Raw genomic sequence first — 26,955 nt, 5'->3', positions numbered from 1 at the left:
TTACAAAGCTGTGAGAGTTTGCCTTTAAATAACTCAAAGATGAAAAGTAGTATCCTAAAACATTGCTTGATTTGTTAAACTATACATACTGCATCTGAAAAGTCGTACTTACAATATAGATACAAAAGTGTTTCCCACACTTACCTCATTACAGATATTTTGTGATTATTGCCCTAATATTTTTTAATCATAAGAGGCAATTTACTTGAATGAATAAACACATTTGAAAAGCATTTACAAAATGGAACATTTAGGCGAAGAGTGATGTGACCACATATGACAGCTTTGATGTAATTTTGCTGAATTTCAGCTGTTTACATTTTACATGTTACATTTTATTGTTGCAGTTAGCTTTTGAAATAGTCATTGATTCTGTAAGTAGACACTTGATCATAACAGGGTAATAGCACATACAATAAAAGCAGCATGTTAGATATGCAATCCTTGATTGTTTTAAGAGAATGCCTGCAAAGGGACAACATGCCAAATTCTAGAAAAGCAAACAATCATATAAATACTGTGTCTGCTTTATTTGCTCAAGCTTCTAGGTTGAATGGACCCAGTCTGACTCCTGCAACTAATGCACCAAAAGAAGAATGAAGTATTTTTTAAGAGACCTATGTTATGCTTGAACCAGCAATTACTCGAGGACCAAACTCTTCCTAGTTGACAACAGAGGATGTTCAGTTTGAACTTTACAGGAAAAGATGAAAACGAAGGCGATTTAAAAAAAACAAATAAACCTGAAGGCTTTGTGTTTTAAGTGATCTAAAATTGTATTTTACATTTCTGGCAGATTGATTTCTGCGTGGATCCTTCATGTTTGTAAAAGATGGTGTTTTATGTGATTGTTTTTTATTTATTTTAAGTGAATGAAATGGCCGGAAAGATGGCCCTTTGACTTTTGTCCTATTTTTGTTATATTATTTTTTGGTACTATACAAAGTAGAAAGAAATGTGACTCTTGAAGATTTATATCTGAATACATTTTTAAGTTTTGAGATTTTACATCTTTTTTTTGTTAAAAGCCATATTTCCATTTACGTGGACAAAACATAGATAATATATTCTGTTTTAAATAAATATTAGCATAAGTCATACTAATGAAAAAATATTTGATAATTGTTGTCTTGGCCTCCAAGACTACAACGTAGGAAGGTACTTGTGTGCATCCATTGAATATTCCATCACACATAAAAAAGAATTTATAATAAACATTCATAATTATGTCTTTCCAAATGGCAAAAATATAAAAATGACAAAGATGTTTCCCACTCTAGTTCCTGATGAAATCTATCACAGTATATGTCTTTGGCACATAAGTAAATGTTTATCATTGAGAAGCTATTTTCACATGCTTTTCCTCTTGGTTTAAATCATTGGTCCTTGCTGATGATCCTTGAGCACACTTCCTTGTGAGGATGTTAGTGCAACCAATACATATGCAAATTAGCATAACATCAGTACCTTTGAACATAAATTATGGTCATAAACATTCTTTGTGGACATCCTAAATGGCAATCTAGATACTACCCTTAGGGGCTATCAGCGAGTGTTCATGGTTATCTAATATATTGTTTGATACTCTTGATAACTAAGTGCATTTTCCATATGGTACTTGCCAACATGTGAAGCTACAATGACGCGCATCTGCCTGTAAGAGTTGAAAACAATATTCAGAAATGTTATTCAGTTTTTGCAAAACTTCAGATCCTTTGTTCAGTGCCATGTTATTGATTGATAATACTCATTGTAAATGGTGCCTTCAGTAATGCTTAAATTGTTGTCTCGGTAGGTCTGAGTTACTACTTATCATAATAATCTGAAACGATTGACCTTCAGAGTTGCCACTAACTGTTAAGTCTATTCAACTCTGTTTACAGTCATCTTAGAGGGGCATACATGTTAAAGTAACTAAAGAGTGACTAAAGAGCTGAGTTTTCTGTGAGTGAAGTTCCCGAATGTGCCAAACTGATGCTATTTGCAGTATGTAAGGAACCTCTTTAATAAATGGGGAAAATGGCACTTACTGTCATAAAGTAATTCATAATTCAACAGATGGAAAATCTTGCTTCCGGGGTTATTCCATGTAGCCCTTTACTTTCAATAATATATTTTTGCTTGTGATCGATCCCAGAGAAAAAAAATATTATGCGGAAGATTAATCCCTCATAAAACATTCTAAATGGCCACAGGGACTGGAATATTTTGTTGAAAAAAAGCAGCATGAACCTTCAATAAACAGGTAGTTTTAGAAGAGCAATCAAACAAGAGTATGGTAAATTATATGGTATCTCAGCAAACAAATGTGAGAAGACATTCATCAGGTATTTTGTATGATCCTAAAACAGTAATGCCTGAAAAAATAAGAGTGCCAAAACATGGATAGGTATTTATACCTTAACTGCTTGACAAGTAAGCATTAGGAGGCAGTTTTGTGGCAATTCAAGTCACAGATGAATAGCTCAGCACTTCATTATTCACTCGTTTAAATCAAATTACACATCAGTCGTCAGAATAGATGAACATCAGTTCTCCTATGTGCATAGTATTTTATTGTTTGCCCTTTGAATTCAGATGTTTTGGCACCATTAGGGTGCACAGGCTAGACACTAATGCGCCTGTAATTAATGTAATCACTGATGTGTAACAATTGTAAGCATGTATCTGCCTAAATATGTCACTTACCATGAACATGAGCAGTTCTGCTCTCACTGTGATTTAATTTGTGTAAACAGAGTGTATTACTTTGGTGACAGTATATTATATATTGACATTCATAAATTCTTCATGCTTGTGATTATATGTGCACTAATGCCTTTGGAGCATACAGAAGCATTACATATATTGTCAGCAATTTAGTACTTCACATTGCCACTCAAGTGTTTCTCTTCACATTAGGGAGAATCCATTGCTGTTTTGGAGCCACTGCCTAATGACAGCTTCACAAACTTAGATCTTGCGGGGCACAAAATGCTAGTTTAAAACAAAGTTATTAATTTCAACCTCGATTTCAGTTTGTATATCCACAAGCAGCTTTAGGCTTTTGAAAAGGGAATCTGATTTGCTTAGGCAGACAATCAATGTTAAATGTTCGCAATATACTAAGTCATTCTCGGTTCAAACAAGAAGTAGTTGTTAAGTAGACTACAAGGTAGGCACATTGGATACTGCCTTTGCTACAAAGATAATTGTTTAATTGTAAGAATAGCAGTTTGAATCATGTGAGGCTAACATATCCTTTTATTTTGCCAAGAGGATCTATGAGCACAGCTGGTTGAGCAATATTATTTATGAGGGTCAATTTACTCAGGGCCAAATTAAATCATCAACATTAAAATCAGTGGTATAGTTCTTGTAAAATTACCCTTTTGATAAATTAATAACTCTTTTACCTCTAAAACGTTTGAGGATAGTAAACAATCTCAATTCATGCTAGTTTTATAGAATATTCCTCTTTCTCTGGTTTGCATCCATCCTCAATTTTGAGATTGCAGCATGCTTAACTGTCCTAAACGTTTGAGTTGGCACTAACTAACATGGTATTTTTATTTATTTTTTAAATCAAGTTTTTGCTGTCATTTTATGCTTTGACTTGCCAGATTTTTTCCTTGAATGCAGTAAAGTCGCATTGTTGCATGTGTCAAATCAGGAAAAGCACTTATCTAAGTTTTTGTCCCTTTTTTACTGTTAAAATGACTAAGGGGAAGGAGGTTTTGAAACTGTTAAAATCATAGGGATAACAATCCAGAACAATACCTAAAATTTAGGTGATTTGTTACATTGCTTTCGTATTTTGTGCAAAGTTATTTAATTTATTGAATTTTTTAAGGATGTTTTATGATAGCAATACAACTTTTTAATATGGGTGTTTTATGATTTTTTATAGTCCTAACCAGTTGTGCTCTGGCTGCAGTGTCAGCCTTCTACAAAAGCCTTTTATCAGCCTGAAAATATGAATTATGCACTGCCAAACTTTGAAAACACCCATCTCCATCTACCAAAAATATTATTTCAAAACCAACACAACAGATTTGTCATACTATTTGGTGTATACAGGTTTTGGAAAGAAAAGATGCTGTATTAGGGTTATAAAATTAATTACCTGCAAATTTTTATACATGTGTAGCTTTCAATCTAAAAATATATATTAAATGCAAAATTTGAGTAGCTTGTAAATTTTCACTAACTTTATCCTTCAATTGGCATGGCCCCAATCAGACCGAAGGACATAACCATTGAGAATACAAGTCAGAAAAATGACAAGAATAGTAACCTAACCCATGTTAAAAGTGCACTTGACCTTGCCGAATAGTTATAGATATGATTGATAATGTAACCAGACAGTAATTCTTAATGTCTATGTTGCCCTTTTTACTTGGTTACTTATTTGCCAATGGTGCATTTTTACAGTGGATACCGAGGATGGCCATGTGGTGTATACTAAATAGGATATATATGCATACGAATAAAATGAAGGCATCGTTACTGGAAATATTTCCACGCAGTAAAGAGTTACTTATTCATTTACTTTATGTTAAAAGTATGAACCTTTACAACTGTAATTTTGGTATCATATTTACATGTAACTATCACTTTTTGAAAATAACTTGATCGATTAGTGCCTACAAATTTGCTATCTGTCTTTATACATATGGATACATCAATGAAGCAAAATCAACGTTTGGATATGCTGGTTCAGACTTGCCTTTCAAGCTATCATATCATTGAGAGAACCATAAGGAAAGTACATCCTTAAGATTTAGCATAATAAAACTAGCCAGTTGGTTATCCCTTTGAAATGTGCTTCATAGTCTGAAATCTTTTTAGCACTTTCACATATATATTGTTGTTGTTGAAGTCATGCTCCAAATGTAGAGATCTTTCTTTCTGATTTTTGATATTATACAGTCATTTAATAAATAATCCCTAGACTTGAAGAGACATCCCCCAGCTAAACATAAGCATGATTCTTAGCACCAGTCTGTCATGGCATGATGGTAATGTAGTCTGAAAAACTACATTAAACAGAAACCTGTGCATAAGGATGTTTAATATATTTTCTCTTGTGTTTAACTTTGATTTAAGCAAGGTTTGGAATACTTCTCTGCTGATTCCTCTACTAAAATAAAATGTTCCTCTGGTCTGCCTGATCCATGCAACATGCGTACACAACTAGGTGGGTATGCAACTGTGATGTGCTGCTGGCTCCAGCCATCTTTCTATAAAAAGGCTATATTCACTTGCATAATGTCCTCCCGTGTATCTGCATGTCAGTGTGTTGCGTATGTTTTACTGGGCAAATGTCTGCCAGAAAGTAATTTCCAAAACAATTAACACTTTTTTCTGGCATATAAAATGCACTAATGCTGGACATTAGTTACTGGACCATTTTTTTTTCTTTATTCAACAGTGAAATAGCTCAGGGTATTTCTGCTTTTTGTTATTAAAAGCACAGCAATGTAATGCTTGGTACTTTTATGCAGGTGTCAGAATTTTTGTTTTGCTAGGATAATAGAGCAAATACTGAATGGATGGCTTTACATCCATTGTGCTGTTGAGAAACCTAGTTACATATACTTTGGTTTTAATATTCATGCCATTATTGTATGTAAAATAAAGAAGAGTGCCTTTTAATATCTGAGTGTATTAAAACATGTGAAATGTGTTCAGTGTTAACAAACATCCCTTTTTCAGTGTTATTAAAGCAATAGATTTGTGAATTTCATTTATCATTTCTTATTGAATGTAAAGACCGCTTTTCTTGACTTTTACCAATGCTTAATTTGCATTCAAATAACAATAGGCTACGTTTATGAATTAAATCTGTAATATTCTTCAATGCTCAAAATTGCTTCCTAATACAAACATAAGTCCTAGGTCAGAGCTTCAGAAAACTGATATTTTTAAATGGTGACAATCTTGTAGTGTGTATGAATTGTATTTCTATGTATTTCAAATGCAGTGATTGAAATCCCAAATTTCTTGTTTGAGAAGTCTGTCTACTTATTGTATGCTTTTAGCATGTGCAATATATGTTGAGAAAGCATGAAGATACTTTTCTGATGCCTGTATTATATTTGCATTTGTTATAAATATCATATTATATTGCTTTGTTAGCCTTTATTTCTTGCCAGTAAAATAATTTGTAAGCCTTCAATAATTTTCTGTACTTGATGCAAATATAAAATACTTGTATTCCAGTAAGTGATTGAAAATCAAACCAAGCACAGTTTCATATTCTTTCAACACCCGAAGGCTGTTTTAATGTCATACCATACTTCATTCTTAACAGTTGTTTATTTTTACAAATAAAAATGGTACCTTTATTGTTTGATAGTGTTATTTGTGCATTTCTTTAAAAACGTTATTTCAACTGTAATTGATATAGAGTGAACCATGCTCACAAAATGAGTGACCGGAGAGCTTATATTATAGTTTGGTATGTAGTGAATTTCATGTTTTCTTTCTGAGTAGCAAATAACCAATAGGTTAACACAATTATTATACGGTCACATAGTCATCATAGCTGTCTACATATCTTAAGTATACTATGACTCTTGTGACACAGAATGCACATTTCCCATTTGTTTTTTTGTTTTTCATTGTCTCTTTGAGCATAACATTTCTGTGTCACTTGTATGTATTATAGGCACTCATTCTCGTTTTTATCTTAGTATATGTTGACATCCTTTTTTGGTATGTATACTTTTCATTATTATATTCACTAATTTGTAATTTTTTAAGCAAATTCTACAGTGTTCATGTTAGTGGTATTAAGCAAGCTGTGGATATTAAAATTCACTGAGCTGTTGTTGATGAAGTGGCTGATTTCTCTCTCTCTCACACACACAAACATATATATCTGGACATGGAGGGCTTGGCGTAGCCACCCAAGATGGCGGTCTCTCCTAGTTAGAGCTCTGCATTGTTGGACCTTCAGTCCGACTCAAATATGCACCGGGCTTAGCATCTGGGCTTCTCTCGACTACCCATGGACCCCCTCAATGAGGGGCCGACCTCACTCTTTGCCTTCCTACCCCCAGCACAGTCCAGAAGGACAGTGGAGGTTGGTGATGGCCGACGCGGAGGAGCCCTACCCTAGAGACGTGGAGCCAGATGGCTTTAGCTGCAGATGGGCCCATAGGGAGGCCGCTGCTCCCCAAAAACTGCAATATAATTGGAGGGGAGCAGTGAGGCGCAACGGGCCCATGAGCCCAAGGAGTCAGCACACTCCACCTCTCAGATTGCAAAGGCCCTGAGATCCATGTGGTTACAAGGTCTCCTGGCATCACTGAGGCCTGGTTGGATGGTCATCTCACTGGATGGGCACACAGCCTCCCCCAGTAAGACAAATGGCATCTGACCAGAGAGCGTTATGGCCCGCTCTCCCTCTCCAGCTCCAGAGTGCGACAAGGGGCATTGAGGCTTGGGGGGAGCGGCAAGGCACACCAGGCCACTAGACAGAGGGAGAAAGCGGTGCCCACCCAGCAAACATAGACAGACTGCAGCAATACCCCATCATGACGGAGAGCTGCCCAATGTGGGAAGTAGCCCCTCACTGCTTAATCCCAGTAGAACCGGGGGGGATTGCTCTGGACTTCCACTATATCAGGAGAGTTGGCTTGACATCCACCTTGCCTCGGCAGGCCCCCAAGACAAAAGCCCTTGAGAACCACTCAATACCCAATACATTGGCTGAGGCTTTAAACATCAACACGTGGGCACCTGCAAAATAATCTCTTACAAGAAATTATATATACATAATTGCATTGAAGATCATTCTCCGACAAAGACAAAGAGGAACACCGTCCTCTGCTTATTAGATACTCTTGCATGGCTGAGTAAGACTGCCCTGGCCAGGGGAAGTGACGGGCTTACTAGCTACAGGAGGCCACCCGATTGGAGATGCTGGATGGCCCCCAAGTCTACCTCCATGCCAGCCACCCCAGGGAGCACACCATTGTGGAATCTTAGAGGACTTTTAATGATCACAACATTCCTCCTTACTCTGCACCTTCAGAACCCAACCAGCTGCGACTCTTTAAGGATTCATCAAATCAGGGATAGAACCCTTACCTCATCAGCCTGGTGCTAGGGGCTCCTGAGGCCTCCGGGACTGCCTTCACCTGCGAAATACTCTTGCTGCAAAGCCTGAGGTGGCATCCTTCAAGGACATTCCTCATCTGGTCAAAGAACTGATCTGCCTACATTTGCTACTTGTGGCGGATGGGTGCCCGCCGCTGCTGCCACTTCTGCAATGGGACAACTAAGGTTAGCCATGCCAGCACAGACACCATATGCTTCCTGACTTCGCCAGGCATCAAACTTGACAAGGTCCTTGCAGCAAATGAACAGTCAAGAATTTCCATGGAGAGAAAGATAGGCTCCTTAGTAACGAAGCTAGGATTCCTTCCGGGTCACCAATGGAACCTTACAGAGTTACAGAAGGGGATAAGACTTTGCTACAGGCGTTGGTCGCGACTCCCAAAAATTAAATCCTAAACCTCCAGGACCGTGTACAAGTGCTTGAAGAGAGGGCTGACAACGCTGAGGAATGCACTTGTCAAAGCAATATACGCATCCTGGCTGCCGCAGAAGAGCTTCCTATCTACGAAGCTAGGATTCGGGATTACCAATGGAACCCCACAAACAGAGTTACAGCAGGAGAAAAGACCTTGCTACAGAAGGAAGTCGTGAAGCACAAAAATGAAATCCAAGAACTCGGGGACCTAGTACGAGTGCTTGAAGAGAGGGCTGAAGATGCTAAGGGATGCACTCGTCTAAGCAATATACGCATCCTGGCCCTGCCCAAGGACGGGATCCACACACAGAAAATTTGTTCAAATCCTTCGCCAGCACCCAAGAATTAACACAGTTTGTCTTGCTCACAGATGATCAGCGGGATTACCTGTCTTGGGGGTGCCACCTTGTCCCAAACTGGCCAATCTCCTCCACTTCAAAGACAGGGATGCCATTCTGAAAGCTGCCAGATTTGCAGGACCCCTTAAGTTCGTGAACAATACAATAATGCTATTACCGGACTATACTCAGACATTCCAGTGTCAACAAGCTACCTTCCTGGGAGTGAAGAAGAGGCTCGGAGAACTCATCCAGTATTCCTTGCCTTTTCTGGCCTGCCTCAACGTCCTTTAAGACAGCAAATCCATCTTCTTTACATGCCCCAAAGATGCATGTGACTGGGCCGACACCATGGAGAGAAGTCCACACCGCTAGGGAGGGGCTCCTCCCGCCTCTCAACAAAAGGAACAAGGAGACACAACTGGACCAGGCGATGCCACTCTCAGTTAACCTCAGCAGCCACAACCCTCGCCCTGGAACAAGTCATTGAGGACCAGCACCAGGCCCTTTAGGTGGCATCTCTGGGGGACAGTGCTAGGAACTCGCAGAGTAAGAGGGGCCCACATATCTTCTCATAAGAGATTAGACTCCACAATGACGGACGGCTCCCAAAGTCCAACCACTGGTAACCCTGCAGATAGCGGACAACATGCTGCACCAGAGAAGATCTCAGTCTGAAGGCAGTTAACATTTTTGAACACTACAAACTGTCTAGCACCAGAGAGATCACACTAATTCTGAGGATGATGACCTCATGAACCACACAGTGGTCGGGGGGACACCACACCACCCGAATCATCACTGCTGAGCCCTACATAGACCAGATGTTGAAAGCCAGTTCAAAGCCACCCGTACACATCACTCAATTTCGTTAGGCCACTGCCATAACATACTTAATGGCTTGACGTTTAAATCTGTTTGGGCAGTTTGCCGTTAGCAGAGGGCCACTTGAGTTGCTGGCCCTGTTTGTTCTCTTTTTCTATCAGTTCACCACCCAACTATTTTACCAGGTAGGTGTGCGATACCATCAAGACAGCAGATGGTGGCTACAGTACTGCAGTGGGTGGGGCACTTTGGGGGGCACCGACACCTCACCTTGGCTCACACGATCCAACACTAGATGAACACAACCGCTAAGGCACGGTTCCACACCCTGAATGTGCATGGTATGCACACGGTGAGAAAGTGCTATATCGTCTACCCATGCATTAAGCGACAGAAGGCTCAAATCATACTCCTGGGCCTCCCCTTCCAACTTCGAGACACTGCCATGGACAAGGAGGGACGGTGCGTGCTGGTCGAGCGTTTACTAGATGGCTTGCGTACCCTCCTGGGGAACATCGATGCTCCAAACACTTTATTTATTTATTTAAAGTTTTATATAGCACTAACACGATCCCGAAGGATATCAGAGCGCTTTACAAAGAAAGGAAGGAAGGACATCAATCCAATATCGCCAACCGGAAAAGATTACACAACAGGAATACTCGCATAAGTCCCAAACAAATAATAGCAAAAATTCCCAAACAAATGAATCAAGGAGAGTTGTACCATAAGCAAATATGTAGCAGATTACGAGGAGGGTACACAATGCGGAAAAGAAGAACATAGATCTAATATCGACATTAAGTGGGAATACACAACAGGAATATTTGCTTGTTTCCCTAACAAGATAAACAAAGGGATAAACAAAGGGAGTAATCCGATAAGCATGAATATAACGGGCTACGAAGGGGGCACACAATGCAGACAAGAAGAGCAACATCACAAGAGTTTACAATGGTTGTAGGAACAATGATTTTGAGCAAGTGCTCACCCACTGCAGAATAATTCAAGCTTTTGCGCTAGGTACCTGGAAGTGTTGAAATGCAGGGCTTTGTACGCTAATCTTTAACAGATTTTGAACTTCATAGGGTAACCATTTAAGAGATTTTAGGATTGGGGATATGTGCTCACTTCGTTTGGTACCAGTGACCAGTCTGGCTGTAGCATTCAGTGATGCACTTAGGGGAGCCAGAGTGTTTTTGGGAAGACCACAGAGTGTAGCGCTGCCATTGTTCAGCCTCGGCAGAACCAGTGCTTTTTCCCAACTCTTCAAGTCATACGCACTGCATATACCAGAGTGCAGAGGGGCGATCCGGCGGAGAGGCTAGCAGTGTGCTCCCATAGTTGATTCCAGAACCAGTGCTTGTACCACCTGCTTGAAGTCCTTTTGTGGAAGGAATGGCTTGATGTTCGAGTGTCCTCATCAAGAGATTAGCTCCCTTACACTCTTTGCTATTATGATTTTCCAATTTCAGGTGTTGGTCCAGTGTGATTCCGAGAAATTTGGCTGAGTCTATGATGAGGGGGGTGCAATTGAAGGCAGTGAGGTGATTCAGCCAAGGGTCTAGCTTGGGGATGTGGTTAGGGGGAGAGATGAAAAGGAATTCAGTTTTGGAGGTGTTGAACTGTAGATGGTTCTCAGTTAACCAATTTTGCGTAGTAATTAGGGTAGTGTTGAGTGAGATGAAATTTTCAAATAAAGTTGTGTGTCATCCACGTACATATGAAAGAGAATGTTTGTGGAATATAGGGAGTTAGCTAGTGGTTCCAAGAAAAGGTTGAAGAGGATAGTAGATAGGGCAGACCCTTGAGGGACACCCATGAGTACTGGAGTGGGCTGGGAGGGGGAGTGGTTTGCCTTGATTCTTTGTGATCTGTGGTGAAGGAAGGACGAGAACCATTGTAACACCCGACCTGAGAAACCCATCCTGTTCTTCAGAATGGATAGGAGGTTGTTGTGATTAATCGTGTCAAAAGCGGAAGAAAGGTCAAGGAGTATTAGGAGGCAGGAATACTTTTGGTCAAGCATTTTTAAGATGTCATCCATAACGTGCGCGAGGGCCAATTCGGTACTGTGTCCCTTCCGGAAGCCAGATTGATGTTGGTCTAGGAGTTGGAAATTCTCTATGTGAGCACAGTTGGGATTGTACGCATTTTTCAAGTGGTTTTGCTAATGTGGGGATGTTGGAGATAGGGCCGAATTGATTGAGGTCAGTTTTATCTGCGTTAGTTTTTTTCAGTATGGGTGATACATGCGCTGCTTTTAGGCAGTCTGGGATCGGGCCTTGTGAAAGAGAAGCGTTTACAATCCTTGTCCAGGTGGGGATGAGTTCGTTCTTGATTTCTTTGAAGATTGCCGGTGGCAGGGGGTCACTGAAGTGGTTAGATGGATTGATCTTCTGAAGAATCTTCTTGATGTCTTTTTCACTGAATGGGGTAAAAGTGCCCCATGTCGCATTGTTCTTGGTGTTCAGGCTGCTTGGTTTGCGCTTTTCTGAGAGGTCAGGGGGCGATGTGGACCCGAAGGATGGCAATAGTGCCTTCAGTGAAGAAAGCAGCAAGATCATCGCAAGAAGGTGGTCTGCCTCCAGAGTCAGAGTTGTTTGGGCCTATCAATGATTGCTGCTTGACCAACTCAAAAACACTTACCAGGAGACATTCTGGGCCATGCTCTCAGAGGTAGTGGCACACAGAACTGGAATGCCATTGATTCTGGGCAGAGAACCCAACTGCACACTTGACCTACAGCTAGATCAAGAGTAGGCTCAAGTTATTATTAGGAGGGCCCTGCATCCATGCTCTGACTCTAATAATTCTATCCACACAACCTCTAAGTCTGCCTCTAGTGCATATTATACATCTCCTCCATTTTAGACATCGCTACACATGCAGACTATTTGGGGCGCATTATCTCCAATCATGATGCCCACATAGCAGAAGTGATATTGAGTGTCCCAATCCCCCCGGTACCTAGTTGGCACCTACCTTGAGAAACACTAGAAGACTAGAATACCGGATTTCTGCAAAACCCACTACTTTGAAGTGAATCGTGCCACAGCGTCCAATAGGGCACTCAAATCAGGTGCCTTTAAAGTAGTCAAAGGGGACCTGCCTGCAGGAAGTAGTAGTGTTTATAGGGTACTCGAGAGAGATAGAGATTGGAGAGGCTGAGCTACTCAAACCTACTCCCAAAAGAGCTGTCATTCAGGACACCTCCAAAGGCTCAGAGCTGGCAGAGGCTAGAATTCACCACGTTGCCCTCCTGGAACGGTTTTGCTGCTTCAGTTTCAAAGACTATGCAGCCAAGTCTCTTCAAGAAGGAGACCAGCCTGGATTGACTCCTTTCATGTCTGGCTCGGCAAGATACTCGCTCCAAACCCGAATGTGTTCTTCAAGAACTGTTGAATACTTCGGTCTTCAGGCTCGATGCAGTCGAAACTTTCTTGACAGGACTTACATTTTCCTGCATCCATACCGCCTTCAGAGGACATATAGACACCTACATAACGATATCGGAAATCAAAAAACCCATTCATGATTCGGCTAGGAATAAATCTTCAGGCCTGGACAGGCTACCAATAGAATATTACAGCACCTTCTCTGTGAGTCTCATGCTTGGGCTAGCAGAGATGAGGACCCGCAAACTGGGGAGTTGCCCCTGTCCCTCCGGGAATCCGCCCTGGTGTCCCTTCCAAAAGCCAACAGAGATCCGACCTAACGGCTAGGGCGATCGACCTCGAATCTGGGGAACTGCGTTCGAGTCTCAGCAATGAAGCTGAACATCCTGTGATTCTGGGCAAATTACTTAATCTTCCCATGCCTAACAAAATTAAATTGTATTTATTTTATTTTCCAGAGTTTTTTATAGCGCAAACTTGACCCAAATACATAGCAACAGTTGCATTACATAAGGACACATTAATTTTTATTAGGCACGGGGAGACAGGGGCAACTTCCCAGTTTGCGGGTCCTCCTCTCTGCTAGCCCAGGCATGATGTGTCCTCATGTAAGGCAACTGGTGCTATGTAAAACGCTCTGATACCCTATTCGGGCCAAGTTCGCGCTATATAAAACTCTAAAATAAAAAATACTTTTTATTTTTAAAACTCTCATCCTACCGACCGATCACCATCCTTGGCGCAGACTATAAGGTCCTAATCTGCCATCCTGATCCTACTCGATCTATCGGCAGCCTTCGACACCATCTCTCATGGCATTCTGGTACGGCGCCTAGCAGGGATTGGTGTCGAGGGCTCTGCCCTACGCTGGATCCAGAGTTACCTAACCGGTAGGCAATCAACGGTCAAACTGGACTTCAGTCCAGCCTTCCGCAAGCGCTTTAGACCGAACGGTGATTCTTGCGCTATATAAAAATAAATACATAACACATAACATAACATAAACTTGGACCTTTCTCCTCAGCTTGTGTGGACATCGATAAGGGTGTCCCTCAGGGATCTATACTCAGTCCCACCCTTTTCAACTTATACTTAACTCCACTGGCAAAGGTGATCAGAGCCTCCGGCTTTGAGACCGTGTCCTACGCCGATGACACTCAGCTTCTGATCACCTTAGGCCCCGACACGAAATCCATATTCCAACAGTGCATGATCTCGATAAACGAATGGATGACTAACACATATCTGATGCTCAATGCCGGAAAGACCGAAATCATGCTGTTCGGAAATGTGCATAAACACTGGACTGATGAATGGTGGCCACCTTCCTTAGGCCCCTGTCCTGCCCCGAAAGACTTGGTAAGGAATCTGGGAGTCATATTAGACAACAAGCTGTCTATGTCATCTCATGTAAACAGCATAGTGCACACGAGTGTAGGACTACTGCGTAGCCTCAGAAAGATCTTTAAATGGATCCCCTTATTATCCCACAAATCCTTAGTCCAGGGCCTAGTTATAAGCCGTCTGGACTACGGAAATGCACTGCTTGCAGACATCAATGACAATCTCTTGACCAAACTCCAGACCCTTCAAAATTCAGCAGCAAGACTGGTCCTTGACCTCCCGCCCCGTACTCCTTCGGCCCCTTGCCTTAGGAAACTGCAATGGCTTCCCATAAAAAAACGTATTAAATTCAAAATATGCTGCCTGGTCCATAAATCTATTAACGGCCAAGGACCAAAGTACCTGGAAAGAAAACTCCAAGAGTACCGTCCAACCAGATCCCTCCGATCTTCAGACAAACACCTTCCAACAGTCCCTAAAGTACATACGGTGAGAAATGGGGATAGAAGCTTTTCTAAAATTGGCCCAGTAACATGGAACACAATACCACTTCAAATCAGAACCAACCCCAACCTCAAAACATTCCACAAGATTCTGAAAACATGGCTCTTTTAGACCCTGACCTACCTTTACCCCATCTTCTTAAGATCTTCTGCTAGAGCTATGAGACCTATTAGTGATTTACGCTCTATACAAATATAAATACAATACAATGGTGGATCCTGGCTGATAGATACACATGGATAGTACCTGAGGTGATTCATTCAGACCAAAATGGCTTTGTCCCGGGGCGTAGCATGTCACAGAACATCGGACGACTGTTCCATGTAATGGACCAAGTACCCCAGTGGTTCCCACTCCCATCCTGCCTGATGCTAGATCTTGAAAAAGCTTTTCACTCCCTTACATGGAATTATCTCTTTTGTGTTTTGATTAGGCTGAGGATAAGCAACAGCCTTTTAGCATACACAAAGCTATAATTCACTTGACCCACCTCCTTAATCCACCTAGACCGACAACTTCTTCATGAGCAAGGGTACGAGACAGTTGCCCCCTGTCTCACTTACTGTTTGCGGTAGCTATTGAGCCCCTTGCAGCTCGGCTTTGCAGGGAGGGTGGGGACTGGGGGATCCCCTTAGACAGTATGACCCATGCAGTGTCCCTATATGCACATGATCTGCTCCTCTACATCTGTGACATCCACTTAGATCTCTCCCCCATTCATGCCACCCTGCACGCATTCGCACAGATAGAAGGTCTACAGGTCAATTGGGCCAAGTTGTGCAATTACCCATTCAGTGGAAACTCCCCTCGAGTTGTGCTTATAGACACCCCACTGAGCTGGAGGACCAACCTAGTGTGCTACCCCGTAGGTACCTTAATCTGTTTCTCAGCCAATCTTTATGAAGGTAATCTAAAGAGTCAGACAGCCCTTTCTGCCCTTAAACCTCAAGTGCAATTCTGGACAAATCTACACTCCGCTACAACCAGAAAAATAGCCCTATCCAAAATGATAGTCATCCAGACTGCTATACCACTTTGTAAATGTTCCAATCACCACACCCCCGCCCCCCAGGAACTTTTAGGAACTTTTTCCAGTACTTATAAACTTTGTTGGCCGAGCTTATCTGGGGAGACGAGCACCATCACATAGTGCTGAAAAAGCTACAACTGCCAGTTGGGAAGGGAGGGCTAGGAGCCCCATTGTTGGAGGCTTATTACATAGCGGACATCTACAGTGAATCTCATGTTGGCTAGAGGGGTTACATATGAGAAGGACATGTAACTGGTCTGGCTGTCTAGTGCTGTCAGTGGTCTGAGAGAACACTTGGTCCCTCCAAGTCACAACCGTCCGTAAATGAGTTGCCAGGGCTTATCACCTCACACACCATGTTTCTTCATACACCCCAGCACTCCCACTGTAGGGATCGCCACGATTTACCAGATTCTACTCCGCCTCCGACTTGGGGAGCTGGCATGAGCAGTCTCTAGTCAAAATCGGGGACCTTTTCATTGACAGTCACCTCCTCACCTTCGATCAACTTCACTTCAACCATGTCCTTCCAAAAGGACAATTATTCACTTACAGGCAGCTGCGCAACACATCAAACTCTCTTGATCACCCAAGAAAAAGACCCCAGAACACACTCAGTCATACAGACCGTGCTACATCTGGGGACAGGACAGCACCTAATAACATAGGTATATAAAGCTAAAAGGGAATTCACTGGGCTCTAACTGACAGTTTTGGGCAGTAAATGGGAAGATGACATAGTAAGGGTAATGCACGACTAAGAGTGGGAACAAGCCCTGGCATTCCATCAACAAGTGTCCAGATATGCCAGGTATATAATATTCTATCCTACAAAGGGCCTATCTGATGCCAGAGCAGCTCAACTGATATTTCCCACACACACGCCTCTGCTACCCCGATACTGACTGTTTCTGTAGACAACATGTGTGGCCCATGGAATGTGCAGTTTGGTGAATCCTATAAAAAACATCCTCCCACTCCTTGCCCAAAAGTGTACGTCCACTTTCCGCTTTCCGCTTTCCATCGTTTCTGCCCGGAAGTCCGATCCCTGCGAATACCCAGAGAGAGAAACGCGTATATTTCAGAGTTTAGTTTGTGGTCATCCTTTTTCAGTAGAAGCCATTTTTCGATTGGAAGCATGGGCCTACTTGCCAATGGGAGTATGTGGGAGTCAGCCACCCAGTGCAGCAGTTGTACATGAAGGAAGCAGTCCGAAGGGGCGAGGTTATAATCAACTGTGAGTTGATCAAAGGGAATGTGGCCCTCTAGGTCAAACAGATGGCCCAGCCACTTGCAACGCCCCGAAAACCAGAGCATGCCTACTCCCATTACCATACCCGGAGGAAAATCAGCGTTTGAGAAGAGAGGGGACAAGGGTGAGGGAAACATTGTGAGATCTGCTGACGAGGACACCCTGTCCCAGGCTTGCATGGTAGGGCAAGTGACTGGGTACGAGTACAGCCCCCAGTAGCATGAGGCCCTAGGTGGCCCGCCTCCCTCCAAATGTGACCTCTGCAACAGTATGATCCATGAATACCCAGTGTTTCTCCATCAACAGATGGTTCTATTCCATCAGGTAGCGTAATAAAGAGGCCTGAAAGTAGCGAGTGATATTTGGCAGTGTGAGACCTCCCTTACATTTGGGACGCTGTAACATGGTCTTCTGGAACCTAGGAGAGACTGGGCCCCAGACAAAGTATCCTATCTCTTTTTGAATGTTGTGGAGCATGCCAGGAGTTGGCCTCAGGGGGAGGGTTTAAAAGATGTAGAGTGCACGTTGTAGGACATTCATATTGACAGCGGCTAATCTGCCCAGCCAAGACAGGGGCAGACGCTGCCACTGAGATAAATCCATGTGGATGCAAGGAAGTAAGGCAGAGTAATTTGCCTCTGATGTTTTGCTGAGGTTCTTTTGGAGGACCATACCCAAGTATGAGATGCTGTCGGCCACCCAGTGGAAGTCGAACTGCGCCTGTAAAGTATCCACCGTTGACTGAGTAGTAGTCAGGTTTAGTACTTGCGACTTCTGCAGATTCATTTTGAATCCAGAAACTTGACCAAAGCACCTCAGGTCCCCGACGACAGCCAGCATAGAGGTCAAGGGATGAGCCAACGAGAAAATTACATCGTCTGCATAAAGGCTGATCAGATAAGGGAAGGGAATAGAGGTCCGAATAAAAGGCCTGAAAAGCATCAGCTAAACCTGAATCTTCGGTGATCTCCGATCCCTGGGTGCCGAGCACCGATTTTACCACCTGCGCGTGTTGCTTACTGCGTAGGCAATGTGCAAGCATACGACCACCCTTGTTCATGCCAACAAAGTACTCATGCTTCAGGCGAGGCACCGCAAGCTCAGCCCTATCTAAATCAAGGCGCATCAACTGGAGCCGTTCCTTTTCTAGTTAGCGCCAAACCCGGGGAGCTCCTGTGCGTTTGTGAATTGCCTCAAGTTCCTTAACTTTGAACTCTAGCTCCTCACGCTTGGCCTTTCGGGTCTAATTATGGTATGCTGTGTAGCATCATCATTCAGTGCTATATAGTCCGTCAATGTTCGTCTTACGTCATCCACCACTGAGGGGGATGACAGCAGAGAATCCTTCAAGTGCCACTGCAAAGGAGAAGAGGCTGTGGGTGGTAAAAGTAGTGTCAGGGTAATATGTGCATGATCTGAAATAAAACGGGCTACATTGGATAAGGCCTGGGAGCATTCCTAAGCTGCATGGGTGACAAAGAAGTGATCAAAGCATGCGTATGACTTATGGGCAGCCGAGTAGTGTGTATAGTCCCTTTTGCCGGGGTGTAGGCCATGCCAAGCGTCTCTAATCCCACATTCCTCCATCCAGTCCTTACTTAATGCAGAAAGTGCCCCTGCTCCTCCCTTCCTAGCACTAGAGCGATCTAGCACCAGGTCCATCACTAGGTTCAAATCCCCTTCCACCACTACCATTGGGTCGGGTGTATGGAGAACCTCAGCCGTAGCCTCAATCAAACACTTTTCTTGATGCTCATTTGGGGAGTAGATGGAAGCTACTGTGTAGTTAGTAGGACCAGTCTGAAGTCTCACCAACAGGCGTCCCTTGATTTCTGTCACTGTGCCCAGTATGGAACCCTTGAAGCGCTTGGGAAACAGTATGGCCCCTCCACCTCTCGAGCCCCTCCGCAGGTCAGTTTCTTTAAGTGAACATATGTCCCCTTCAGCATGCTTGACTAGGGAAAGAATTGCCTAACGCTTGGTGGGGTTATTGAGGCTGCGGACATTAAAACTGACTATGTAAACCTCCATCTGCCCGAGTGCTGAATAAAAAACCTTTTTAGGGGCTCACTTATGCAGCTGTCCTTAAACCAAAAAAGAAGAGATTGGCATGGAAGCTGGAATATGAAAACATGGTATTTAATATTCATTCATGAGTGTGACTGCATAGATACATCACACTCAGGCACTGTATGAGGCAGTACAAGGAGTACAGAAACCATGGTGCTTATATACTGTGATAGTTGCAGTGTAAGCATGGAGGTTCAAAAAGAGGCGGTACAAGTGTACACACGAATAGCATTTCACATATAAGGGTACATTAGAATCACTTAGTCAACAGAGTGGGAGGAGTTTCATAGTTGCTGACATCAGTTAAAATAGCCTGACAGTAAAGTCCGTAACAGGTGCATTCTAGCAGCTAATGGCATTTCTGATAATACATTGCTCTGGCTCAGTGCTGAAGGAGTTAACTGTAACTGATGACTCAAGCAGAATACAAGGGCAGGCAACAGTGAAGACGGGAAAAGCACATGGCAAGCACATGGCTAACTAAAATGGCTTTACAAACCAACAATGGGCCTGATCATTAATAGTCACACCACAATCTACGTGTCCAACACTAGAGGGGTAACCTAAACCTTTAATAACTCCCTCCCAGACTTATCTAAATTGCTGTGTTGTGGTGTATCCCAATTAAAACGCTATACCATCATAGAGCCACCCAAGTATCAATGAAAAAATGTGTGGAACAGAGAGAAAGCACCTCACGGTAACCCCACCAAGGGGACTACTGACTGGTACTCATCAGCAGGTCCACTTATCATCGGTTACTTTCTCTCTGAAAGGAAAGAAAAGTAATGTGTGTGTGTGTTATTAACAACATATCAACCCATGAAATCAAAATCACTATAAAAACCTAAATGTGAATACAATATCAATACATGCTATTGCCATGCATGCCCTTTTTACCCCGTGAGGATATTGACAGATAATCCTCACATCTAAAAATTGGTGAAGCTAACTAGCTTGGGATAACTTTATCCCAAGCTAGTTAGTGAATCTCGGCAGTGAAGCAAGAGTTATCTCCACGCACTGCTGAGGTCTCTCGAGCTTCAATTTTAGGACCGGACGTGTCCAGTAGTGGTAAGCGGTTTGCGCGAGAGAGTGAAGTGGTTGACGCACGAGTTCACGCGCCTCCTTCAATTTAATGGGGCATGACTCTTGAATGTACTACGCACAAGTAGATATAGTTGTGAGAGGCTGATTACAGTGCAGTACTAGAAAATGTATTTTGATTACAATGGCTATTAACGCTAAATATTCAGTGTCTATAAACTTAAGATGCCCCGCTTCTCAGTTTAAATTGGACATGAATGCTGAATATAACCTGCAGAAACAGTCAATCTCTGGATAATGCGGAGTAATAGAAAATGGCACAGCACTAGAGGTTACATTGCGATAATAATGGCCATTATTGTGATACACCCTGCCCATGACTATAAGCTTGTGATGCGGCCAGGAGAATGCAGAGGTTTGCATATTGGTAGATGTTGGAATTTATATTTTTATATATTTTTTTGATATGACTGTCCTGAAAATCCTTGCAGGTGACAGGACCTGTAGGAGGTCACTGTGGGGAAACGTGATCAATTGACGCGTGGCTCACCCCGACTGATGGTTGCAGGTATGCAGTATGGATGCAACCAGATGGGACGGGAGCTATATGATATCATTAGTGAAAACTGAATTTATCACTGTTGAGAAGTATGTTTTCACAGTTGGCGCTTTTCTATCCCCTTTTTCTTTTGTATTTTATACCATCATAGGTTTGATGTGAACCTCCCATGATGGATTGATTTGGAACCCCAGTAGCCCTGACGAAGTTGCCCGAACTGTATTTGGCGACGAAACATGTTGGCTCTTAAGAATTGATCATGGTTTGAAGGGAACCATTTTTAATTCGGGAATCTAGCAGCACTGAATAAAGTTATCCCAAGCTAGTTAGCTTCACCAATTTTTAGATGAGAGGATTATCTGTCAATTTTCTCACGGGGTCCAAAGGGCATGCATGGCAATATCATGTATTGATATTGCAATCACATTTAGGTTTTTATAGTGATTTTGATTTCGTCGGTTTGAGATTTTGTTAATAACACACACGTTACTTTTCTTTCCTTTCAGAGAGAAAGTAAACGATAAAGATAAGTGGACCTGCTGACGAGTACCAGTCAGTAGTCCCCTTGGTGGTGTTACCATGAGGTGCTTTCTCTCTGTTCCACACATTTTTTCATTGATACTTGGGTGGCTCTATGATGGTATAACGTTTTAATTAGGATACACCACAACACAGTGATTTAGATAAGTCTGGGAGGGAGTTATAAAAGGTTTAGGTTACCCGTCTAGTGTTGGACACGTACATTTTAATGATCAGGCCCATTGATGGTTTGTAATGCGTTGAGTGGGGGGGTGGCCTGACCATTTTATCCCCCTGTAGCTCCTACTGTGTGGTTAACTAAAATGGCTGCCATAACCAAAATGGCTTCAGCTTATGCTAACAGCGATTTCTACTAGTTTCCACAGATGGCCTTTTTAGCATTAGCTGAAGATATCCGCTATGAATTAATAGAAGCATGGGAGTTCTACTGCACATCTATCCTCATAAATCCATTAATATCCTGATCCATTGCTAGGTGGGCATTTACATTTTGAACATTTTGTTTAACTGGTGAGAAACAAGTAGAAATACATGCGAACAGAGCATTGGGGAAAGTTAAGTGTATGAGACAGTCACGATTAAGTGCGAAGGGTAATGCAAAAGTGGTCTTAAGAAGAAATAAAGGCATGCAAATAAATGAGAAATCAAGGGTAGAGGAAGGTGATGCATTGTAGAAAACAAATGAAGGTTAAATAACATGCAAATCTAGCGTGATGTGTTTATGAGCATTTGAAAAGCGAAAGGAACAAATGCGTTTATATAAATGAGAAATGGAAAGTGGAGTGATGTGGTGAAAACAAATGATGACTAAAGAATATGTAAAACATTTGTAGTGAGCTGATCAACACTTTATAAGGGAGGTGAAACGGAGGGCATGAAAAGGTATTAAACGTATACTGTTAGTGGGCAGGGATGGATAAGATTTGTATAATATCTAAGTAAATGGGAAAAATAAGAAGGAGAATGATATCACTGACAGCTCTTCACGCATTTTGATAGAGCAGAAGAGAAGAACGTTCTGTCCATTTTGAAATCTCTAAAATCAGGGTCACCAGCGGACCCTTGTCCTGCGAGAGTTTTGAGCGGGGTGGCGGAAACAATCGCACCAGTAGTAGGCACCTTGGTCAATGAGTCACTACAATCAGGCATAATGCCCCCACAATGGAAACACGCTAAACTTCTTCCCCTTATTAAGAAGCCCACGGCTGACCCGCTCCTATTGTCCAACTACCGCCCCATCTCTCTTTTCCCAGCCCTGGCCATGGTGTGCAAAAAGGTGGCCTTCAGACAGCTGGAGAAATGTGTTGAATCCTCCGGGGCACTTCACCCTGCTCAATCTGGGTTCAGAACATCATTGAGCACCGAGACAGCGCTGGTGGAGATCACAGAGGCCATTAGAGAGTGTCTGGACGGGGGCGGCAGTGCGGCATTGATCCTGTTGGATATGTCTACCGCGTTTGACACAGTACCCACCTCCAGCTTCTCGCGAGGCTGTCGGATATTGGTATTACGGACATGGCCTTAGCCTGGGTCAAGGCATTTTTGGAAGACCGCTCCCAACAGCTGTGGATGCCCCCCTTCTATTCAACCGGCAGTGAAGTGGCCGCAGGGGTCGACGTTGAGCCCCCTGCATTTCAACGTATATCTGACCCCCCTCATCTATCTGGCGGAAAGGATGGGTGCCAAAATTATGGCCTATGCCGATGACACCCAGCTCCTCTTCACCTGGAAGGGTGATGACCTCCAGACGGATGAGGCTGGACGCTGCTTATCTTCGGTATTTGCCTGGCTGGCCCAGGCAAGCCTGAAATGCAACGAGGACAAATCAGAAGTACTCCTATATGGCCAATTCCCGGAGGCATTCTGGGAATCCCTCTGGCCCAAGGGGTTTCCCTGTCCTAAGGGGGACTGTGGTGTAGCCAAGAACCTGGGGATTTGGTTCGGAGCCGACCTGAATTTTCACAAACAGATCACGCGACTTTCAGGAGCATGCTTTGGTACACTTAAAGCCCTCAGGAAGTTCTTCCCCTTTCTTCCCCGTGCAGCTAAGGAGGCGGTGGCCAGGGCGCTCATACTCTCGCGCCTCGGCTACGCTAATGCCCTTTACATTGGCAGTCCTGGATTTCTCTTGGGGAAATTACAGGTTGTGCAGAACGCTGCGGTTAGGCTCCTCTTTGACATCCCGAGGAGACTAAGTGTCCGCAAGCAGCTGGACGACCTGCACTGGCTCTCGGTTGTTCAACGAGTGCGCTTTAAAGCCTTGGTCCTAGCCCCTAAAGCCCTACATGGTCCCTGCCCCTCCTACCTGAGTGTTAGGTTTGCGTTCTACCTCCCAACCCGTGATCTGCTGCGCAAAGGCGGCTGGTAATCCCCAGGTTCCGGAGAGCACGCCTGGGAGGTCAGTCCCTGGTGGTAAAAGCATCTACCATGTGGAATGCTCTGCCGGATGCACTAAGACACACGAAGGAACTAACCACCTTCAAAAAACTTTTGAAAACATATCTTTTCAAACAAGCTGCGTAGTCGCCCTGTCCGCGATGTCACTGTTCTCCCAATGCGCCAGGACACTCTTGAGTAGCAGTGCGCAAAACAAATCCATATATAACATATAACATATTGGCACCCCATGCGCAAAGTGGGGTAACAGCGGCTTTGTGAAAAAAGGGACTGATTAAATGTAAAATGCTTGAGATATAAATAAAGCAACAAGGTAACATGTTTTGTTAATCAAACATGCACATTAGTAGACAAACCACAGCTAATATATTAATTGGGGATTGTTTTCCTTGTTTATAGTGACCCTTGACGAAGGGCGTTCGACCCGAAATGCATTGGGATTTTATTGAATAAAATGTTGTCCGAGATGAACTTTAGCTTCAGCCGTGTTCTTTCAAGAGGTCTGGATGGACACAGTGGGAACATTAGAAAATATGAAAATGGCATTTCGCATCCAGCGTGTGGACTCAGAAAGTGGTTCAAGGAAAGTTGACAAAATTTGTGATGAATGAACAGGATGAAATATGAGGAATACAAGGATTACCATGAAGGAACATTATTGCCAAAGTGGCATATTTCAGCTGTGCAATTGGTTGGGGTGTAATGACGCCCCACTTCTAAGTTGTAACTAAAATGCCTGCCATAACCAAAATGGCTTCAACTTATGCTAATAGCGATTTCTGCTAGTTTCCACACGAGAAGGTGGAAGTTCTATGTCTATTAGGTTATAATACCATAATGATCGGACAGACCAAGGGAGATGTGAAGCAAATATAAGTGTCATTACAAACCAACCCTGAGAAACCTCTGTTAGAGAGAACACCGGAGAGGGGACCCACCCAACCCAAAATCAGTACAACCCGATCATAAAACAATAAACAAACTGTGTGTAGTAGCACATATCATCCATCCCGAAAGGGAGCCTGTAATACTGGGGGCAACCCAAAGAGCAAGGGACTGATTCAATCTGTAATGGAAAGCTCCCCTGTTCCCGACCGGCCCAGTCATGAGAAACCCAACCCCAGCCACTCACTACCTCAATCGTTAAGAGTCCAGGGATCCCCCCTCTGCTCCAGCTAAAGTGTGCAGTACAGCAAAACGTACTTTGACCATCGCGGCGGGGTCAGGGCAAAGGGAATCCAGCTGCAAGCCATCACTCTGGCTGTGTCTGGGCCTCATGGGGGCCCCTGACCCCGAGGCAGCAGGCTGAGAGGGCAGGTCGTCAATATCCAAATTCAGCAGCTTACCTGCCTCGGTCAGTGAACAAAGTTGGTGAAGCTTCCCTTCAAAATGAAAGATGAGGCGAAAAGGGTGGCCCCAGGAGTAAGTTATTCCTGCCAATCTAAGGTGATTCGTTACTGGACGGAAGTCTCTCCGCTTTTGAAGGGTGCTGGCTGCCAGGTCCTAACAGACTTGTGGCGTGTGATCTCTGAAGCGTAAGGGCTGACAAGACCGGGCCGCCTTGAGAATCTGCTCCTGCACCCTGAAATCATGTACACACACAAGAACAATTGTAGGGGGGCGATTAGGTTGGCAAGGGGGACCTACTCTGTGACACCGGTCAACTTTGACTGTTGACCCCTCAGAAGTATTCAGGATTGCTCGGAATAGCGCCTGGACATACCTCTCCAGATCTTCACCTTCCGCCCCAGTAGGGACCACGCTGACAAGGACATTATTCCCTCGAGACCTATTTTTCCTAATCCTCTGAGTGTGCATGAAGGTCTAGCTGCTGGTCTTGTAGAAGTATAATTACTTGCTGGAGAGCGACAATTTCTTCACCCCTGGCTGTCGTTGAGTCCTCCAGAGCAGCTACTCTCTCCTCTACTGCATCCACGCCTCTTCTGACTTAGCGGAGATCAGCCTGCAAGTCTGTTTTAATGGCCATAATGTCTACACGTTGGGAGGCAAACAGAGACTCTAGGAATTCCTGTGTGACAGCCCCTTCAGAGCCCTCTCCTCCAGCAGCTAAGCTGGAGTTCTGTGTGTCCCAGGGAGACTCCATAAGGAGGTCCCACACAGAGAGAGCCATTTTACCTTTGGCCGCCGTCATAGGTATGTCCTGGCATCACCCCCCTCCCGCCAAGGAGCAGCTTCAAGAGCATAGGGTTTACGGCAACCTCGCCGAGCCCCCGAGCGATCATGGGACAGGCACTGTCCCACTGAAAGCACACACCCTAAGGGTAACTCGCACCACTGGCAGCTCAGCGGGCCTCACTCCAATCTAGGGCAAAGGAAGGCAAGGCCAAGGGAGACACCACTCTTCCCAGCAGGAAATGTACAAAGAACCCAGGGACCGGATGGGAGGCCCCAGCCCAAGACCAACATGCTCCGATCCTGCAGGATGGCTCCTCAATGTGTAGACTACCTCACTACACCACAGAGCAGGCTTAGCCCAAAGTGCTCCGTCGCCGCAAGAGATCCGCCCCAGTGTCCCAGCCGCCTCGTGGAAGCGCCAATGCAAGCTCGCTCTGCTCCTGAAGCTGGGCCCCCCTAACCGACCTGCAACGCCTTCAAACCGTTAGAATGAGGGATGTCGCTCCAACACGCCTGGTATAAAACCTCTGCAGGCCCCGTGTGCGCAGCGAATGGCATTCACCCCCACAGGCAGCAAACGGCTGTCCTTGATGGCCCAGGGCATCAGACTGGGCGAAGCTCGGTCGTACTTCGGCGTCTTTCTGGCAGTCCCACCTTCGATACTAGGCCTACACAGTCTCCAAGTCGCACACCATGTGCTCAGGTAGGACCTCACAGTACCATCAGCGTGTTGGGCTGGCTGTGTCCGTCCTCAATCCACACCACTGCAGCCGGGCCCGTGCTTAGCTGAGCGATGGGCCGCCCTCCCCGGAGGCACCAGGGTTTGTGGATGTGCCCGAGAATGAAGTCCGTCAGAGGGTGGAGAGCCACGTGAAGGAGCTGCTGAGTGCGCCCTCTGCCGAACTGCGCCAAACCTCCAGGCCGCAACTGAGTCCGGGAGGCAATTCGCCTTGCTCTGGTAAGTCAGAGAGCACTGCTCGTAGCACCGCAG

At 44.1% G+C, this 26,955-nt stretch overlaps 1 protein-coding gene across 1 annotated transcript in view; it reads left to right on the top strand.

The window, feature by feature from the left end:
- Window positions 1-6,334, top strand: part of ANKRD44 (ankyrin repeat domain 44) — a 712,165-nt gene extending 705,831 nt beyond the window's left edge. Inside the window, exon 28 of the mRNA XM_086955419.1 lies at window positions 542-6,334. Within this exon, the coding sequence (XP_086811545.1) occupies window positions 542-600 (59 nt within the window). The 3' untranslated portion in view covers window positions 601-6,334. The remainder of the gene's footprint in view (window positions 1-541) is intronic.
- The last annotated feature ends 20,621 nt before the right edge of the window (window positions 6,335-26,955 follow it).

This window comes from Lissotriton vulgaris, chromosome 2_1 (assembly GCF_964263255.1).
Source record: "Lissotriton vulgaris chromosome 2_1, aLisVul1.2, whole genome shotgun sequence".
NCBI lineage: Eukaryota > Metazoa > Chordata > Amphibia > Caudata > Salamandridae > Lissotriton > Lissotriton vulgaris.
This window is presented reverse-complemented; position numbering and strand designations above follow the sequence as displayed.